The 20,868-nt window shown below is 46.8% G+C and overlaps 1 protein-coding gene across 15 annotated transcripts in view; it reads left to right on the top strand.

The window, feature by feature from the left end:
- The window catches only part of LOC110505383 (myelin transcription factor 1-like protein), a 138,877-nt gene that overhangs the window by 40,384 nt on the left and 77,625 nt on the right, over positions 1-20,868 (top strand). For 11 of the 15 annotated variants that reach the window (XR_005039510.1, XR_005039509.1, XR_005039511.1 and 8 more), the window contains exons 2-5: positions 6,253-6,368; positions 9,835-9,889; positions 10,581-10,614; positions 14,956-15,018. Coding sequence is in view for 12 of the 15 variants with exons in the window: in XM_036962444.1 (XP_036818339.1) it covers positions 9,835-9,889; positions 10,581-10,614; positions 14,956-15,018 (152 nt within the window). In the remaining 3 variants the exon portion in view is untranslated. The remainder of the gene's footprint in view (positions 1-6,252; positions 6,369-9,834; positions 9,890-10,580; positions 10,615-14,955; positions 15,019-20,868) is intronic. The other 4 variants (XM_036962448.1, XM_036962447.1, XM_036962446.1 and 1 more) reach the window with 3 other exon arrangements.

Below are 20,868 nucleotides of genomic sequence, written 5' to 3'. Positions count from 1 at the left end.
TGAATGACACATTTTTTGAAAATGTCAACATGAACGACTACACAAAGACATTTCATTTGCCTGTATCATGTCATAAAAAGAAAAAGTCTGGACAGAAATGTTCTGCACAACACACCCAGTTGTTCAAATACAGACACACAGTAACATTCATCTGGCTAGATGGGAATTATGAGCAGTCTTGCAGTATTGTCAGAAGTTTCGTATTTGACTCATCATACTGTGGTAAGGTGGAGATCTATAGTGTAGATTATTACTGTAATAATGTGAGACCTTGCTAGTCTGCCACTGTGTCGAACCTCATGCTGCTCTGGTTGCTTTGAATACTGTAAAGAACATAAATGACCATTGTCTCTCTCCTCTCTCTGCTGCCAACCTCTCTCTGCCTCCCTCTATCTCTCTCCCTCGCAACACACACACGCACGCACGCACGCACGCACGCACGCACGCACGCACGCACACACACACACACACACACACACACACACACACACACACACACACACACACAGACACACACACACACACACCTTTCAGGTTGGGTGAGCTGGGAGACAGACGCAGGGCCAAAGACATGGCTGGTAATTAAGGCCCTGGTGCTCCCGTTTGACAGAAAATGAAAGAATATGTCCCCCTCTCTCCCCCCTCTGCTCTCTCATTCCACCTTCCCTCCCTCTCTCTACCTGTTCTCTCCCGCCCTCTCCTCATGCTCTCAGTTCCCTCTCACTGCCTTCCCTCCCTACCCCCTTCCCTCGGTCCCTCGCCCTCTCTCTCTCTCCCCCCGTCGGTCTGATTGCCGTCTGGCGTCTCTCACCTGAGTGTTCTACCCAGCCTCATTTTGCTGGTGATTACCCTCCTGTGGGTAATTGCAGTGCCGTGGCTGTGGATGGTATTTCCTCCCAAGCTCCCCAGGCTCCCAAGGGGCTCTGCTTTATGGTGTGTGTGTGTTTATATGTGTGTCTGAAAGTGTGACTGCTGTTGCTTCAACCTCTCAAGTCCTTGACCCAAAAAGGGGTTGAGTTTGTCTGAGCTATTGCTGTTGAATGAGAAGAGGCAGAGAAGGAATATCTGTTTCCCCGTTCATCTGGTTCTATTTCCAGCCGTAATTATTTGGATCGAAAAACAGTTTTAGGGGAAGGAATGTAAACCATTTCCCCAGCCACCTCCCCCATCTTGGCAGCTGCAGAGGCAACAACGTGCGTGTTAGGATCAGAGTTGGTGGTGCAGGATCTCCTGCCTCCCTTCGTCTGCTTCTGTCTATCACTACCTTCCCTTGTTCCCTCAACCCTGTCTTCACAAGCCTCTCCATCCACCATACTGTCTGTCCTCTCTCTCTGTCTTTCCCCAGTCTCATACTGTCCCAGCCAAAAGCCACCCACAGACCGTACGATTTTGTCCGTGGCGTGCCACGATTTTGCCTTCCCGGCCAAAATGTCCACGTTGTGGGCAATATAGGTAGGCCGTAAACGATTGTCGGACGTCTCGTTCAGTGTGACAGGGTCTATGTCTGCCGATTAAGTACCGTTACGCGCGGTCCTAGGCGCCGGCAAAGTTCTGGCTGTGTCAGAGTATATTTAGCCTTTATCGTGTAGCGTGGCTGTTGTTACGAGTCGATCCCGGTGACTGACAAATAGGAACAAGGCCGGCAGTGAGTAGGCACACAATAATATGATTATTGTGAATAGTCAGAATAACATAGTAGTTTGATTTACACCTTTACATGCTGTGCAAGAAGAAAGATTTCCCTTATAACTTTGTTTACATGGCACATTGTCACGATCGTCGTATGGAGTAGAAGGTGAGGATCAAAACGCAGCGTGGTTGGTATACATTCTTCTTTATTGAAGAAAGAACATGAAGTAAACTGAACCAAAACAATAAACGACTGTGACGCTATAATAAGAAAACTGTGCTGACACAAGCAACTAACATAGACATAGATAATCACCCACAAAGTAGCCACAGAATATGGCTGCCTAAATATGGTTCCCAATCAGAGACAACGATAGACAGCTGCCTCTAATTGAGAACCAATCTAGGCAACCATAGACATACAATTTACCTAGACAGGAAACTGCCCCATGAACATACAAAACCCCTAGACAAGAGAAAACACATACATCACCCATGTCACACCCTGACCAATTAAAATGAATGTTTTACCACAGCAACCATGTTATTTTGGGGAAGACTGTTTGATTCACTTCACTCACGCATAAGCGTAGAGAGGTTTGCGATGCTGGTGCTGGCACACGCGCAGATCAAATACACCGCCGCAGTTAATGCAGCCTACATCGGCTGATTTAGCCTCTCAAACCAATCGCAGCATGTGACGACAGAATTGAAGCAAACCATACAGTCTGTCCAGGTTGATGTCAAGATTTTAATTTGGTATCATCGCACAGTGTGACATGTGACAACTGAAAAAGACTGAATCCGATGTACAGTAGTTTGCATTCCCATGGCTTTCTCCCACGTTCTTGCTTCTGTCTACCCCATCTAACCCTGTCGCCCCCTGCCTCCTTTCTGCCCTCTCCCCCTGTCCCTAACCTTCTGATGATTCCCTCTTCTTCTGTTGGACTGCTACCGTACCCTTCTTCCCCCAGCCTCCCCCAAGACCTCACACCTCCATGACAGTGTGGAGATTACATAAATGAGTAATGGCATCACAGCCTGCATCATGACAGGTCAATGACCACCTTGCTTCCCCAGACTGGCTGTGCCTTCCAAATGGCCATTGTGTTTTAAAGAGACCTGCTTATAAAGCTCTGAGTGCCAAGGCAGTTCTCTCTCTCTGTCTGTGTGTGTGTGTGTGTGTGTGTGTGTGTGTGTGTGTGTGTGTGTGTGTGTGTGTGTGTGTGTGTGTGTGTGTGTGTGTGTGTGTGTGTGTGTGTGTGTGTGTGTGTGTGTAAAAGACTAAAGGCATGAAAATCAGAGAAAGGAGAGGGAAAGAGAGAGAGAGAGAGATAGAGGAGAGAGAGAAATGACAAAGAATATTTAGATAGAGCTCCTCTCCTCCTCTGTGCTGCGTACACACATTCCACAAAATGTAGGTCAGGCAGCCCCAGTCACTCTTAAAAACTGAAGGCTATTTTAGGCTTGCGTGTGTGTAATGTGTGTACGTGTGTGTAATGTGTGTACGCTTGTGCCTGTGTGTACGTGTTTGCCTGTGTGTACGTGTGTGCCTGTGTGTACGCGTGTGCCTGTGTGTACGCGTGTGCCTGTGTGTATGTGTGTGCCTGTGTGTATGTGTGTGCCTGTGTGTGTGTCTCGTGCACAGTCTCCCTGAGCCTATCTCTCTGCTGTGGAATTTTATTGCAAATGTTTTTTACAGGCACCACATATCAGGCAATACACAACTGCTATTTACAGGCCATATACCCTGGCTCTGATAAATATCACTTTTGAAAAGGGCTAAGTCCACCCTCCCCCCACCTCTATGGGTTATGAAATAACAACAATTACACAAACACACCATCACTCACTCCAAAAAGTGTGTGTGTGCTGCGTTAATGCATATATGTGTGTTTGTGTTTTGATTTGTAATGAATGGCTACAGCCCAGCCTGTCTGTCTGGGCTGTAGTCAGCGCTGCTACTGCCTTGCTGAGGTCACTCTGTCACTGTCCTTGGTGCTGAAAGAGTAGCACACACTAACCATAATGAATACCATCTCTGCTGTAGGAATGGATTACTAAAACACACACACACGACCCCGTAGAGAGAAGTAGGCCAAGGCATTGGGATGTGGGAAGCTACAACACGACACGTCAGGGCTCTGATTTCATCTTCTGTCCCAAATCAAGGCCTTAATCAGACCAATCAGAGAGCAGGGCCAGCGGCACTCAGTGTCTGATTAGAGAACTGGGGGACAGGGAGGAGAGGGGTGAGTGTGTAGAGAGAAGGGAGAGAGGAGAGAGAAAAGAAGAGAGGGAGACTCTGAGTTGAGGGAAAAGTAAAGGTTTACGGGAGGAAGGAACTTTTTCTTGTTCTTTTTTTGTAGGAGGGGATGTAACTCTGAAACCAGGGCTGAATGCTGACAGTAGATGTCCCCTTCCCAGGGAAGCGGAGAGAAGTCTTTTGGGCATACGCTTTAGGGCTTTTGTTATTTTTCAACTACAAAAGGAGACAGAGAAGAGAGAGAGGAAGAGAGAGGATGAGATAGGAAGAGAGCAGGAAACAGAATGAGAACCCCCAGTGGTTCAAAGGAAAACTGTGAAAACCCACTACATGAAAACACACACACCCCGTGACGCCCCTATCTCCCTAGCAGTATTCCCAGCAACATATTGTGTTGCACAGCTGGCTATTGTAAGCTTTAATGTACAGAAGTGGTCCTGTCTGTGACTGCAGCTCTGGCTGTGACTGGCTACTCATCACTGCTGCATCATGAACACCTCATCTGCTGTCTCCTGGACACTCCTCCAATTAACATGCCTACATACAGGACAGACACAGAGACAGGGAGGGATGGAGAGAGGGGAGGGGTGAGGGGTGAAGAAGGGAAGAGAGTGAGGGAGAGAGGGAATTTATACATGCCTACATACAGGACAGACACAGAGACAGGGAGGGATGGAGAGAGGGGAGGGGTGGGGGGTGAAGAAGGGAAGAGAGGGAGGGAGAGAGGGAATTTATACATGCCTACCTCTGCCTGTTAAGATAGAGGGCCCGGCAGCCTATTTAGGGGGTGTGAAGCAGCAACAGTTGAGTAGGAGTTGCATTTACAAGTGTACAAATTGTAAAAATGGCTTTAGAAAAATACTTGCATTCATTGACAAAAATAATAACTTGCAAAAATAATAAACAGTGTGCCAATAGCAGTATTATCTTGACTTGAGGATAGAAGCCTAAGCGCTTTAAACATTGGGCAAAACAACTATAAACACACATCAGAGTATAGACCATTTGTGGTCTTTACATGGTTATAAAGCATAGTGTTTGATTGTAGCCTAGTAGCGATAGCATAGTTAACTTAGCAAACAATGTTGGGCGTGCAAAAATATGGCGGTTTCCATGTACTTACCACAAATGCCCCATTTGCTAAGTTCGCCATACTGTAGCTTGCTCTCTGTTACTCTTTCTATATCTGCATTGGCAAAGCATAGGCCTAGGCTACACAATACCAATTCTAGGTCCCAGACGCAGGAAATTTGATGAACTGGAAAAGTAGACTGTGTCCATTTGTGTGGGAAGCAATGGAGGGAAATGTTGTGACCTGGCGTCACTGCCGAAATACCTAAAATGGCCCTCGTTCTCTCTCTCACTTTCTCTCACTGTGCATCCTCTGTGTTCACCATGCATCTTGCTCTGCGTTTGGTCTCTTGCTCTTTGTTTGTCCCTGGGCGTCTGTGTTTTGAGAGGCAGTGTTATTGCCCTGGTCAGGGGAGATAAATAGGCCTCTTATATCTGGATTGTTTTACATCAGCAGTGGTCGAACCTCCTTGGAGCTGCCAAGCATGCTTTGTCCACCCAACACCCCTTCCTCTATCTCTCTCTCTCTCTCTCTCTCTCTCTCTCTCTCTCTCTCTCGATCCCTCCCTCTTTCCCTCTCTCTCTCTCTCTCTCTCTCTCTCAATCCCTCCCTCTCTTTCCCTCTCTCTCTCTCTCTCTCTCTCTCTCTCTCTCTCTCTCTCTCTCTCTCTCGATCCCTGCCTTGCTCAAATACTCTCTCTCTCCCCCTCTCTCTTCCTTTCTCTCCCACCCATCTTCCTTCCTTTCTCTCTCTCTCTCTCTCTCTCTCTCTCTCTCTCTCTCTCTCTCTCTCTCTCTCCCTCTCTCTTTCGCTCTCTCTCTCTCTCTTTCTTTCTTTCTCTCTCTCTCTCTCTCTCTCTCTCTCTCTCTCTCTCTCTCTCTCTCTCTCTCTCTCTCTCTCTCTCTCTCTCTCTCTCTCTCTCCCCCGCTATCTTTGTCTCGTTTCAATTCATAGGACGGCAGAGTTGAAGAGAAATCATGGAGGGTAGCATGGATCATTAGCTATATTTTTTCCCACTTCCTGCAGAATATGATAGATCTAGCTAATTACCGCCTTGCCAAGTCTATTTCATAAAATGACAAGCAGCTATCGGGAGGGAGGAAATCACATTCACTCCGTATATAGCATACATGTTATACTATGTGACTATTCATGAGTCTATCATCGGCTTCCTTCTCAAAGGAAGGAAACTCAAGCCAAAAGCTATCATACAGCCTGGGTAATTATGATTTGCATGGAGATTTGAATTCCTAAGTATGGATATTGTTTTTTAAATTCTTTGCAGAAAATGAACTTGAAAGAGTGGTGATCCCTTTCTCTCCAGTCAAACGTCTACTGTTGTGGGCAACGGAGGAAGCAGAGATCTGGACCAAAGAACAATCTCACCCCAAACCATTTCAGGTACAGTTACAACAACCGTTTCAGTTATAATGATACGGTACATCTTGATAATCTCATAACCCTGTTTTAAAATGTAGAGCCTCTGTCATACTCAATGCCAACCATTCAAAGTAAAGATACAAAACTCTGTCACACCCAAACCTTTCCACAAGCTTGTCTCAGAGTGATAGCTACCTACCTACAAGAACAACACTCACTGGAGAAAATGTTGATAGCCGATTTCCATCCTTATCTCCCCCTCTCCCTCTCTATCTCCCTCTCTATCTCTGGCACTCACTCAATGCTATCAGCCTGGTCCTTCACAACTATTCAGATGTACTTATTTTAGCGAGCTTGCATGTTTACTGTCACTGGGTGATGATGGCGTAAATACCTAGTTGCAGTGAAATTTGATCATGCAAGTGTGGTTTTCGGAAGCCTCCCCAATGACTCACTGAAGGAATACCAACGCAGGCTGAGGAGTGGGGTGGTGGAGAGGTGTGTGTGTGTGGGATGCGGGGGGGGGTAGCACCGTATGCCTGAGACATATTCTCCCAAAACTTCAAGGTGAAACAAAGGAAAAGCGATAACGATGTGAATTGTGGTCCCAGCCCCCACCACACGCACATACACACACACACACACACACACACACACACACACACACACACACACACACACACACACACACACGCATATGTACACGCACACACACATACGCACACACACGCACACACACATGCGCACACACAGGCGGCACAGAAAGGGCACGAATGAGAGTTATTCCGCCTCTTATCTGCAATATACAGTATAAATACGGTAAAACGGTATGAACATAGGGGAAACAGATCTTCCTTATCTTTCCATTACTGCAAGCTCCACAAGCTATTACATCTGTGACATTTGTGTAAAAAAACGGTCGGGTGTGGAGGATGAGGAGGGTGAGGAGGGTGTGGAGTGTGAGGAGGGTGGGGAGGGTGAGGAGGGCTCTTAACACCCAGAGGGGCGGACGAGTCTCAGACAGGCTTTCAGGGACCTGGGCACCGGTCTCACAAGGGGCCTTGATGGAGGAAGTTGCGGCGACGGAGATGCAGTTGTTGTTGTTGTCATGTCTGCTGAGAGAAGCCCTTAGAGAGAATCTGACAGTTGTAGATAGGCACAGTTTTGTGTGTGTGTGTGTGTGTGTGTGTGTGTGTGTGTGTGTGTTGTGTGTTTGTCTGTGGAACTCCCTCACTCACCATAGCCAGGAGGAAATAGCTCACGTTGTGTTTTCTGACATAAAGTGTAGCACTGTTGCGGTCAGGTGTTGAGTGCTTCCCATATGGTTGTTGAAAAACACCAGTGCAAAGCACAGCATTATCATGTTGAGCCTGGCTAGTCTCAGCAGGTGACGACTAATTGAGTTTCTGTCAAGCAGTTCATTCATTGTCCCTCACATTTGCTCCTTTGCTCTGTCTGTCTCTCATGAGCCAAATGTCACCGTAAATAGAGTGTGGTGAGTTGGGCCACACGGATTGATAACTTCTTGTTATTTTCCCTTGAGGTAGGATTTCCTCTTATTACCATGGAAACCCCTGCGCCGCTCCACAGAAATATAATTTCAGGCTCTCCTCCTCCACCCCCACCCCCCCCCCCCCCCACCCCCCCAAAAAACACCCCGCCGTTCACACTAATAAGATTTACTAGGTACCGTTGGCTTTGATCATTTTATTTTCCCCGTTTGAAACATTTATGGCTAGCATTAAAAAAAAACACGACGGCTTCCACCATTAGGACTGAAGGCTTCAGTGGCACTTTAATAAATCATGGAGCATTAAAGAGACATCCAAACTCGGCTAGCCTGTGATAGTCCACAACTCAGCGAGCGTTCATATCTTCAGTAACATCTGGGAATAACAGAATGAGCCCCTTCTTTCAACTCATCAACGGTTAATTCTCCTCTGACCAGTCGGGATCCACTTTTACTGTGAGATGATGGCTTTAGTGTGGGAGACATTGTGGAGTGGGAGTGATGTGATATCTGTGAGATTAAAAAGAGGATTTACAGATGAGACATTGATTTGAGAGGCATGCAGAACATTGTGTACACTGTGAATAATGTGGTCTAGCGGAATATGGGAGGGATTATAATTAGACTCTATATATATATATATGACTTTGTTTGAGGAATGTGCCAAGTGGTAAACAGCAAAGATGACACCTTTTAGGTAGAAAGTAGTATAGGTGCCCTTTAATGGAGAAGTGTGACTGTGTTTGGCGAACGATGAAATATCATAATCCGTACACAAATATGGACCAGAAGAAGAACCAATGCAATTATGCATTTGTTTTCACAGTACATTTGCATACATATTTCAAAGCACCATGAAGGAAAGGTTTGGGTGACAGTAGCACCTGGCAAAATCTACATTTCTTAATCCTTTTAAAGAGAGAATAAATGCAATTTCACAGTGTCAGAAACAGTGAAGCTTTGGTACCAGGCAATTACTGTCGGGATAAATTGGGGTGTAGGTGTCTCAGTGTGTGTTCATAAGAGAGAGTGACAGACTGGTGGATCGACGGGCGGACGGGCGGGCAGACTGGTGGACCGACGGGCGGGCAGACTGGTGGACCGACGGGCGGGCGGGCAGACTGGTGGACCGACGGGCGGGCGGGCGGGCAGACTGGTGGATCGACGGGCGGGCGGGCGGGCGGGCAGACTGGTGGACCGACGGGCGGGCGGGCAGACTGGTGGACCGACGGGCGGGCGGGCAGACTGGTGGACCGACGGGCGGGCGGGCGGGCAGACTGGTGGATCGACGGGCGGGCGGGCGGGCAGACTGGTGGCCCGACGGGCGGGCGGGCAGACTGGTGGATCGACGGGCAGGCGGGCGGGCGGGCAGACTGGTGAACCGACGGGCGGGCGGGCAGACTGGTGGATCGACGGGCGGGCGGGCAGACTGGTGGATCGACGGGCGGGCGGGCGGGCAGACTGGTGGACCGACGGGCGGGCAGACTGGTGGATCGACGGGCGGGCGTGCGGGTAGACTGGTGGACCGATGGGCGGGCGGGCAGACTGGTGGACCGACGGGCGGGCGGGCAGACTGGTGGATCGACGGGCAGGCGGGCGGGCGGGCGGGCAGACTGGTGGACCGACGGGTGGGCGGGCGGGCAGACTGGTGAACCGACGGGCGGGCGAGCGGGCAGACTGGTGAACCGACGGGCGGGTGGGCTGGCGGGCAGACTGGTGAACCGACGGGCGGGTGGGCAGACTCGTGAACCGACGGGCGGGCGGGCGGGCAGACTGGTGAACCGACGGGCGGGCGGGCGGACGGGCAGACTGGTGAACCGACGGGCGGGCGGGCAGACTGGTGAACCGACGGGCGGGCGGGCGGGTGGACAGACAGACAGACAGACCCAGGTGCCGGGCCACCAAAGCCACTCTTCTCTTGACACAGGCCCTGGCAGGGCTTCTATCTCTGACTGTCTGTTTGTGTCTCCTCTGCAGATGGAGGTGAATGCAGACGAGAAGCGCCATCGCACACGCTCAAAAGGTATCCGAGGTGCGTCTGCACTCTCCTCAAATCACTGCAGGCGCCATTCAGGGTGACCTTACCCCAACCCACAAGCACACACATACACACAAACACACACAAATACACACACACACAGCTCTCTCACTCACTGCTTCACTCTTCTCTTCACACTGTCTCTCACCTCACAAGCCATCCTATATGAGACACTCTTGAATTCACAATTCTCCAGGCAGTCTATCCAGCCAATTACATTGTGTTATTGTGCCTGCCTCCATTGAATATGGTTGTCACTGTTTTTAACCTTGATGAAAGCATGCTTTTAAGATATAGGGATTACTCTTTTTCTTTTGCATCCCCTCACTCATTATTTTTTCCCCATCCCTCTCTGCCTTCCCTCTCTTACTCCTCTCTCTCCTCTCTCTCGCTCCCCTTTCTCTCTCCCCTCCCTCCCTCTCCTCTCTCTCTCCCTCTCTCTCCCCTCCCTCTCTACCCTCCCTCTCTCTCCTCTCTCTTCCCTCTCTCTCCCCTCCCTCTTTCCACATCCCTCTCTCTCCTGTCTCTCCCCTCTCTCTCCTCTCTCGCTCTCCCCTCTCTCTCCCCTCCTTCTTTCCCTGTCCCTCTCGCCCCTCTCACTCATCTCTCTCTCTCTCTTCCCTCTTTCTCTCTCCCCTCCCTCTTTCCCCATCCCTTTCTCTCTCTCTCTGCCTGAATTTCTCAGTGCCTGTGGAACCAGCGATACCAGAGCTGTTCAGGTCAGTATTACTGTTAAACATTGTCCCTGTTCCCCTGCCTTTCCAGCTAACCCCCATGTGTGTGAGTGAAAGAGGGAGGGAGGTAGAGAGGGGGAGGGAGAGGCTGAGAGATGAAAGGCCACGAGGGCCGATAATGGCTGTGGAGTACTCCCAGCCTCTCAGTGTGCAGCGAGAGACGAGCACTACAATCACCTCTTCAGACAGGAGGGCGACGCCATTTACTCTGCATGCTACTTCCTCTCTCTTTTATTCTCATCTCTCACTTTCTCTCCCTTATTCACTCTGTATCTCACTTCATCTGTACCAGTCGCTCTCTCGCTCTTTTCTCTCTAACTCTCTTCCTTTCTGTCTCGCTATCCCGTTTCTCCATTTTCTTTCTCTATCTATCCTGACAAACCCGATTGCCAGTAAATAATTAAAATCGAAGTTCTCTTTGATCAAATCTAACTTATTAAAACCCACTGCAAACTCCATCGTTAGCCTGTACTGACAGGTGGTTAGACATGTCAGTACAGTGGGCATAAGATGATCCTGAATTGACCCTTGTGTGTTGTCTAACTAAGTTCATTGAATTGCATGTACTAGACGCCCAGGGGTACGAGCAATACTGTCGGGTGTACGCCAAATAAAAATGTGATTCACATATTCAAACAGTCCATTTATATTTTCCAACAGGGTTATACACTTGGGTGAGGTTTTTTTCTCACCTGAGTAAGCCTTGATTCACTTCCAAAAATCAAATTAAACCATCTAGTGTTCAGCGAAATAACAACACAATGTCAAATACAGGTAGTCAAATACAGGTAGTCAAATGCAGGTAGTCAAATGCAGGTAGTCAAATACAGGTAGTCAAATACAGGTAGCCAAATACAGGTAGTCAAATACAGGTAGTCAAATACAGGTAGTCAAATACAGGTAGTCAAATGCAGGTAGTCAAATACAGGTAGCCAAATACAGGTAGCCAAATACAGGTAGTCAAATGCAGGTAGTCAAATACAGGTAGCCACATACAGGTAGCCTTACATTAAACGTTTCTCTCTCGCGGGAATTCCACTAATGGCCCGTATGTAGCCACACAAAGCTGCTGCTCATTCCTTTTGCTCGAAAATTGATAAATGGTTAAAAAAAAGTAAGGCCCGTGTTCATGAAGACACATACCAGCTCTACCTGCACCCGTCCACGACACAAGTTGTTCTGCTTCCACGAGCACATCCAATGCTAGCATCAGTAATTCTACATTTGTTGTTAGCCCAGCTAGCATGGACACTGACAGTTGTGAATCTGATGCAGCCGAAGATCTACTGCCCCCTTACCCGGGAAAGCACCGAACAACAGACAGGGACGTTGGACCATCGAAGAGGCCAAATATGATGAGGACTACATTGATTTGGGGTTCACTTATATTGGGAGTAGTGCCTTTCCTCAGCCACAATGTGTTATATGTGCAAAAGTACTATCTCACAACTCGCTGAAACCTTCACTCTTGCGCAGATATTTTGAAACAAAAAATACCAATTTGAAAAATAAGCCACATGGAGTTTTTTGAGTAAGATTTAAGACAACTTTCAAGTAGTAAGACATGTATAAAAGCAACAGATACCATTAATAAGAAGGGGCTAGAAGCATCTTATATGGTGAGCTACCGAGTGGCTAGGACAGCAAGCCCCATACTATTGTGGAGGACTTCATTCTTCCTGCTAGGACAATAGCTTGCTTTTCCCTCAGCATGGCTGGGACAATGCTGAGGGGAAAGGCCCAAAAAACTATACAGACAATGACTTCATCAAATAGCACTGTTTCACAGCATACAAGCCAGTGAATTCTATGCATGACTTTCTCACACGACTGGCCTATCTGGGTGATGGCATACTGGCCTATCTGGGTGATGGCATACTGGCCTATCTGGCCTGGCATACCTCCTGGTATACAGTATGTCCGATACATTTATGGGGGGGGTCAATTAAAGAAGACATCCTCTTCTGCAAACCACTGGAAACCAGGACAACAGGAGAGGGTATTTTTAAAGTACTGGACAGCTTTGTGACATCAAATGGACATTGGTGGTCATGATGTGTTTATCTGTACTGATGGCGCATATGCCATGACAGGGTGACATAGTGGAGTGGTAACGAGCGTAAAGTTTTCTTTACTGTCATTTTCACTTGTCTGACCGCTTGCATGACAATGACTTTCTCACACGACTGGCCTATCTGGGTGATTTTCTTTCCTCGCCTGAATGATCTGAATCTAGGATTATACAGGGAGTCTCCGCAACTATATTCAATGTGCGGGACAAAATTGAGGCTAGGATTAAGAAGTTGGCGCTCTTCTCTGTCTGCATTAATAACAAAGACAACACACAGGTCTTTCCGTCGTTGTATGATTTTTTTTTGTGTGCAAACAAATTCAAGCTTGCAGACAATGTCAAATGTGATGTAGCGAAGCACCTGAGTGAGTTGGTGCACAATTACGCAGGTACTTTCCCGAAACGGATGACACAATCAACTGGATTCGTTATCCCTTTCATGCCCTGCCTCCAGTCCACTTACCGATATCTGAACAAGAGAGCCTCATCGAAGTTGCAACAAGTGGTTCTGTGAAAATTGAATTGAATCAGAAGCCACTGACATATTTCAGGATAGGGCTGCACTCAGAGTATCCTGCCTTGGCAAATCACACTGTTAAGACACTGATGCCATTTGAAACCACGTACCTATGTGAGAGTGGATTCTCTGCCCACACTCGCGTGAAAAATAAATACAGGCACAGACTGTGTGTGGAAAATGATTTAAGACTGAGACTCTCTCCAATACAACTCAACATTGCAGTTCTGTGCATCCTTTCAAGCACACCCTTCTCATTAACCGGTGGTGAGTCATTCATAATTTTCGATGAGTAAATAAAGTTGTATATGTAAGATGGCTAAATAAAGAGTAAAATGAATGATTATTATTATATTATAATTTGTGCCCTGGTCCTATAAGAGCTCTTTGTCACTTCCCACGAGCCGGGTTGTGACAAAAACTCACACTCATTCTTATGTTTAAGAAATGTATCATATAGTGTGTATGTGGCAAGCTTACAAGGATGGCAAAAAAACAACATTTGAGAGTGAGCTGACCCTGGTGCTAGAGGGGGTGCTCCAGTTATCCACTAAGAGTTCTCATGTATTTTATTTGGACATTTAATCCTGGTTCAAAGATACTTTTATACTTTCATCCATGGGTTTAATTAAGTCCTTTACAGGCTGGGATAAGTTTTTTTGAGACATAACATTCTGGACCCACCTATCAATAAATAATATCCCACCTGGACACATACAGTATTGCTTTCTGATTTCCACAGACAGTGTGGCTCCCCATCTCTACCTCCCTCTTCCCCCTCTTTCTTTCTTTCTTTCTTTCTTTCTTTCTTTCTTTCTTTCTTTCTTTCTTTCTCTTTTTTCTCTCTCTCTCTCTCTCTCTCTCTCTCCCTCTCTCTGCTCTCTCTCTCTTTCCTTTCTCCACCGCTGCCTGCAGATAGCAATTAGTCAGCGGATCGATGGCCAGCCTATCTCCAGGCCGAGGCGTCCATAATGCCGATAATGCCGCTCGATGGCGTCGCTCCCCAGAGAGCGGATAGTCATCAGGGCAAATACGCTTGACTTTCCGTGACGGTTCTGTCTGGTCTGGTCTGGGCAGATATGCCACTGTGATACTGGAGAGGGTTATGATGGTTATGATGAGGATTAGGCTAAAATGAGAGGAGGGGCTAGGTGAGGGAGTAAGACCAGATTGGAGTGTGAATTACCATAACAGTGCATACTGTACATATCGGAGTACAATAAGAGTGCATTGTGTGTAGAGTAAAGGTAGAAATGTTACATGATTTCAAAGGAGGCGGAACATCCAATAAAAGTGTGGAGAAGAAAACAGAAACTGAACAGCATATTAATAGTAGATGGATGGACAGATGGAACAAGGGAAGAGTGGATAATTGTGAGTTATGTGCATACTCTGTGTGGAGAATGGTGAGCTGTGTGCATACTCCGTGTGGAGAATGGGGAGATGTGTGCATACTCGGTGTGGAGAATGGTGAGCTGTGTGCATACTCGGTGTGGAGAATGGGGAGATGTGTGCATACTCGGTGTGGAGAATGGTGAGCTGTGTGCATACTCGGTGTGGAGAATGGTGAGCTGTGTGCATACTCCGTGTGGAAAATGGGGAGATGCGTGCATACTCGGTGTGGAGAATGGTGAGCTGTGTGCATACTCAATGTGGAGAATGGTGAGTTATGTCTATACTCAGTGTGGAGAATGGTGAGGTACGTGCATACTCAGTGTGTTCTTCTGTTTCATCACAGCTGTCCTACTCAAGGCTGTGATGGAAGTGGACATGTCAGCGGCAAATATGCAAGACATCGAAGGTAAAACGATCTCCTTTTGCTCTTATTTCAGTAACGGATTAACCCTTCTTTCCACTTTTACTGTACACTAATGATTTCCATTTTTTTTTTACTGGTATATCCTTTATTGAAACGCATTCCGATAGCCTACCATAATTGTTTCTCCTCAGCCAGGTTTGATGGGCAGGTTACTGCACTAATATGTATTCCCATCCCTTTGTCATTTGCATATGTACAGTGGGATATGCTAATCATGTTTTCTAGTGCATAAGCTCTCCATAAAGCTATTCATAAACAAGCACTCAAAATGGAAGGCTCTCTCTCCTCTCTAAAGGACATGCCTGTGTTCTATTCCTTCCCCTTTGTTCTAAAATACCAGGCTCATTGTGAACTAATCCCACTTTCCCAGTCAGACAAAGAGTGGGTTGCTGCCTTACATAACCGGAACCAGACACTTTGGGCGTCTCCTAGATACGCTGTCAAAAGAATTGGTAGAATCCCCTCTTTTCAGATAAAGTCTGTGACTATTGTGTATATATTATGTGTGTCACAGGAGGTTGGGGACACCTTCATTGGGGAGGACAGGTCCGTTGCAATGGCCGGAGCGGAATTAGTGGAACGGTATCAAATACATCAAACACATGGTCTCCAGGTGTTTGATGCCATTCCATGTCTGCCGTTCCAGCCGTTATTATGAGCCGTCCTCCCCTCAGCGGCTTTCACCGACGTGTACACTAACTTGTGGTTCTCAAGCGTGGGTACCATATCACCACAAACACTATGTTAATCCTTATGACATCACATGCGTCAGACCCGTTCAGACTCGTCTCTTAAACAGAGCGCTTGTGTTTGTGTCTTACTAAATACAGGCAGAGCCGTTCTCTCTCCGTCAGCTCCTCTTGAGCTGAAATGTTCTGAACAGTTGAGGAAGCTGGATCATTGCTAAACCTTAGTTAAGCCCGATGAAAACTCTTTGAGGTCCAACGAGTTGCTGATAAAACAAAGCATTCATTGCGTGGGTATTCATCAACTTTCCTTGTGGAATTGTTGTACCCTGCAACTGTGGACAGTTTTGGATATGCATACTGTTCTTTTGAACTGTCTATAGCTACCTGTTCTAACTCTGTTAAGACATAGGTTTTCTCTGTCCTCTGGTTGGTGGAATGAGAGAGGCTAGTAGTTCTAGTGGAAGCTTTAATCGCCAGTGTCAGAGCTGAAACATGGCCGTCCAAGACATTATCCAGTTAATTTAACATTTTAATTATTCAAAATCATTGTAGAATGTGATGACCGTGTCGGTGAATTGGGAACTAAACTAAGTCGCGCACGTGTGCACACGCACACACGCACGTACACACACGTACACACACGTACACGTACACGTACACACACACACACATACACACACACACACACACACACACACACACACACACACACACACACACACACACACACACACACTAGCTTTCCCACAGAAATCTCCCATCCCGGTCACGTGCAAGGCATTCCAGTGTTATAATTACTTGCCCTTGTCTGGATGGGGTCATTACTTAAACCCCCTCAGAGGCTGGCGGTCCTCTGGCTTTGGTCTTGCCGCCATCTTGGACGTCAGCACAGTTGATAGACAGCAGCGCTCTGTACCGTATGTGTCTTTATAGCGAGAGAGAAGAGAGAGGACGGACAGTATGGAGAAGGCTGCATAGCCATGCACTATTTCCCATCTCTGTTTTCGCTCTCTTTTTCTTTCTCTTTCTTTCTCTCTCACACACAACAAGGAGACAAAGAAACACTCCTCCTCTTAGTGTGACGTGTCCATCCCACCAGCCAGTGCTTTGCTTTGCTCAGCGGATAATTGAAGATAAATAAAACAAACGAGAGGCTCAATCCATCAGCATGCCTGGCTAAGACTGCCTTGCTCAAATACTCTCTCTCTCTCTCTCTCTCTCTTCCTTTCTCTCCCGCCCATCTTCCTTCCTTTCTCTCTCTCTCTCTCTCTCTCTCTCTCTCTGTCTCTGTCTCTCTCCACCTCCCCCTCTCTGCCCCCTCTCCCTTACTCTCATTCTCTGTTCACACTCGGCCATCTCCGGCAGCTAATTTCTCCTTCAGATGGTTCCGTGCTCATTTGCATACTTATCAAAGTGTTTTGACTATCCGACAGAAGCTCTACGAAGGTGGGATCATTAATATGTTAATTAGTCCCTTTCTCCACTCTCTGCACGGCGTGCCAGCGATATCCTCTTTCCTCTCCAGCCTAGCCGCGCTGCAATTCACAAAGCCTTAGAACGCATGCCGCAGACCCAGAAATGCCATAACATAAGACTGTTCACACCCTGGCAGACCCAGAAATGCCATAACATAAGACTGTTCACACCCTGGCAGACCCAGAAATGCCATAACATAAGACTGTTCACACCCTGGCAGATGGCTCCATGCAGTCCCAGTAAACCACAGTCTCTGTTTGTCTGTAGCATATGATTTAATTGTATTATCGTGTCAGGCATCTTCAGGATGTCCATTGTATTTACTGTAGCAAAATAAGATAAGCATGTCTATACATACAGTTCCTTCGGAAAGTATTCAGTTCCCTTGAATTTTTCCAAATTTAGTTACTTTTCAGCCTTATTCTAATTCCTCAGCAATCTACACACAATACCCCATAATGACAAAGCAAAAACAGGGTTTTAGAAATGTTTGCATAAATATATGTATAAAAAATTGAAATACCTTATTTACATAAGTATTCAGACCCTTTGCACCTGACTCAAAATTGAGCTCAGGTGCATTCTGTTTCCGTTGATTATCCTTGAGATGTTTCTACAACTTGATTGGAATCCACCTGTGGTAAATTCAATTGATTGGACATGATTTGGAAAAGCACACACCTGTCTATATAAGGTCCCACAGTTGCACAGTGCATGTCAGAGCAAAAACCAAGAAATGAGGTCGAAGGAATTGTGAGACAGGATTGTGTCGAGGCACAGATCTCGGGGAAAGGGTCCAAAAAATGTCTGCAGCATTGAAGGTCCCCAAGAGTACAGTGGCCTCCATCATTCTTAAAAGGAAGAAGTTTGAAACCAACAAAATTCTTCTTAGTGCTGGCCGTCCAGCCAAACTAAGCAATCTGGGGAGAAGGGCCTTGGTCAGGGAGGTGACCAAGAACCCAATGGTCACTCTGACAGAGCTCCTGAGTTCCTCTGTGGAGATGGGATAACCATCCAGAAGGACAACCATCTCTGCAGCACTCCACCAATCAGGCCTTTATGGTAAAGTGGCCAGACGGAAGCCACTCCTCAGTAAAAGGCACATGACAGCCCGCTTGTCTGATAAAACCAAGATTGAACTCTTTGGCCTGAATGCCAAGCATCACGTCTGGAGGAAACCTGGCAACATCCCTACGGTGAAGATTGTTGGTGGCAGCATCATGCTGTGGGGATGTTTTTCAGCGGCAGGGACTGGGAGACTAGTCAGGATATGAAAACCTGCTCTAGAGCGCTCAGGACCTCAGACTGTGGCGAAGGTTCACCTTCCAACTGGACAATGAACCTAAGCACACAGTCAAGACAACGCAGGAGTGGCTTCGGTACAAGTCAGAGCCCGGACTTGAACCTGATCGAACATCTGTGGAGAGACCTGAAAATAGCTGTGCAGCGACACTCCCCATCCAACCTGACAGAGCTTGAGAGGATCTGCAGAGAAGAATGGGAGAAACTCCCCAAATACAGCTGTGCCAAGCTTGTAGCGTTATACCCAAGAAGACTCAAGGCTATATTCTCTGCCAAAGGTGCTTCAACAAGGTACTGAGTAAAGGGTCTGAATACATATACAAGTGATATTTCTATTTTTCATTACATTTGCTAAAATAAAAAGTAAAATGTTTTTGCGTTGTCATCATGGGGTGTTGTGTGTTGATTGATGAGGGGGAAAAAAACGATTTCATCATATTTAGAATAAGGCTGTAACGTAACAAAATGTGAAAAAAGGCAAGGGGTCTGAATACTTTCCGATTGGATGTATATATAAACATACGTTCATACAGCAGTGAAAAACTATTGAGAAAACAAAACAAAAATATTTCAAGTTTACAACTTATCTTGTCGAAGCTTCGGAGATCAAATTTGCAACCAAAAATAGTTATTTTCTAAATAGCCATTCAAATTTTTCTTCATATCTAATCAAGAATAGTTCCTGATTTCTTTGCAACATTTTATTAAACAGTATAACTCTCAAATCATCATATAAAGTACAATGAAATAAAAATGGCAGTTCATTCTCGACCTGCCCTAAATCACAGACAGTCACGGGTGTCGTTGGAAGTAGACCAAAGCGCAGCGTGGTGAGCGTACATATTCCTTTTATTTGAAATAACGCCGACAAAACAATAAACAATACAAAACAACCGTGAAGCTTAAGGGCTATGTGCCACAAACAAAGACAACTTCCCACACAGAAAGGAGGGAAAGGGCTGCCTAAGTATGGTTCCGAATCAGAGACAACGATAGACAGCTGTCCCTGATTGAGAACCATACCCGGCCAAAACATAGAAACACAAAATCATAGAAAACAAAACACAGAATGCCCACCCCAAATCACACCCTGACCAAACCAAATAGAGACATAAAAAGGCTCTCTAAGGTCAGGCCGTGACAACAGTACATAGTCGCTCTTCTTCATCTATGGCGTTGAACCTACCTACTTCAATTGCCAAAGGCAGTAGCCCGGTTAACAAGGCTAATCTGAAAACAAGACTCCATAAATTGTATCAACATATCGATTGCGCAACCAGGGCTGGTAAAACCTTGGATCATTGCTATTCTAAATCCGCGACGTATATAAGGCCCTCCTTTCGGAAAAGCTGACCACGACTCCATTTTGTTGCTCCCTGCCTACAGACAGAGACTAAAACAAGAAGCTCCCGCGCTCAGGTCTGTTCAACGCTGGTCTGACCAATCTGATTCCACGCTTTAAGACTGCTTCGGTCACGTGGACTGGGATATGTTTCGCATTGCTTCCAACAACATTGACGAATACGCTGATTCGGTGAGCGAGTTCATTAGAAAGTGCATTGATGATGTCGTTCCCATACCAACGATTAAAACATTCCCAAACCAGAAACTGTGGATTGATGGCAGCATTCGCGTGAAACTGAAAGCGCGAGCCACTGCTTTTAACCAGGGAAAGGTGACTGGAAACATGACCGAATACAAACAGTGTATCTATTCCCGCTACAAGGCAATCAAACAAGCTAAGCGTCAGTATAGAGACAAAGAAGAGTCACAATTCAACGGCTCAGACACAAGAGGTATGTGGCAGGTTCTACAGTCAATCACGGATTACAAAAAGAAAACCAGCCCCGTCACGGACCAGGATGTCTTGCTCCCAGGCAGACTAACTTTTTTGCTCGCTTTGAGGACAATACAGTGCCACTGACACGGCCCGCAACCAAAACCTGCGGACTCTCCTTCACTGCAGCCGACATGAGTAAAACATTTAAACATGTTAACCCTCGCAAGGCTGCAGGCCCAGACGGCATCCCCAGCCGCGTCCTCAGAGCATGCACAGACCAGCTAGCTGGTGTGTTTACGGACATATTCAATCAATCCTTATCCCAGTCTGCTGTTCCCACATGCTTCAAGAGGGCCACCATTGTCCCTGTTCCCAAGAAAGCTAAGGTAACTGAAGTGCTTTGAGAGACTAGTCAAGGACCATATCACCTCCACCCTACCTGACACCCTAGACCCACTCCAATTTGCTTACCGCCCAAATAGGCCCACAGACGATGCAATCTCAACCACACTGCACACTGCCCTAACCCATCTGGACAAGAGGAACACCTATGTGAGAATGCTGTTCATCGACTACAGCTCAGCA

The sequence above is a fragment of the Oncorhynchus mykiss genome, chromosome 25 (assembly GCF_013265735.2).
Source record: "Oncorhynchus mykiss isolate Arlee chromosome 25, USDA_OmykA_1.1, whole genome shotgun sequence".
In the NCBI taxonomy this organism is placed as follows: Eukaryota; Metazoa; Chordata; class Actinopteri; order Salmoniformes; family Salmonidae; genus Oncorhynchus; species Oncorhynchus mykiss.
Note: the sequence above shows the minus strand (reverse complement) of the source record. Positions and strands in the feature narration are given on the sequence as shown.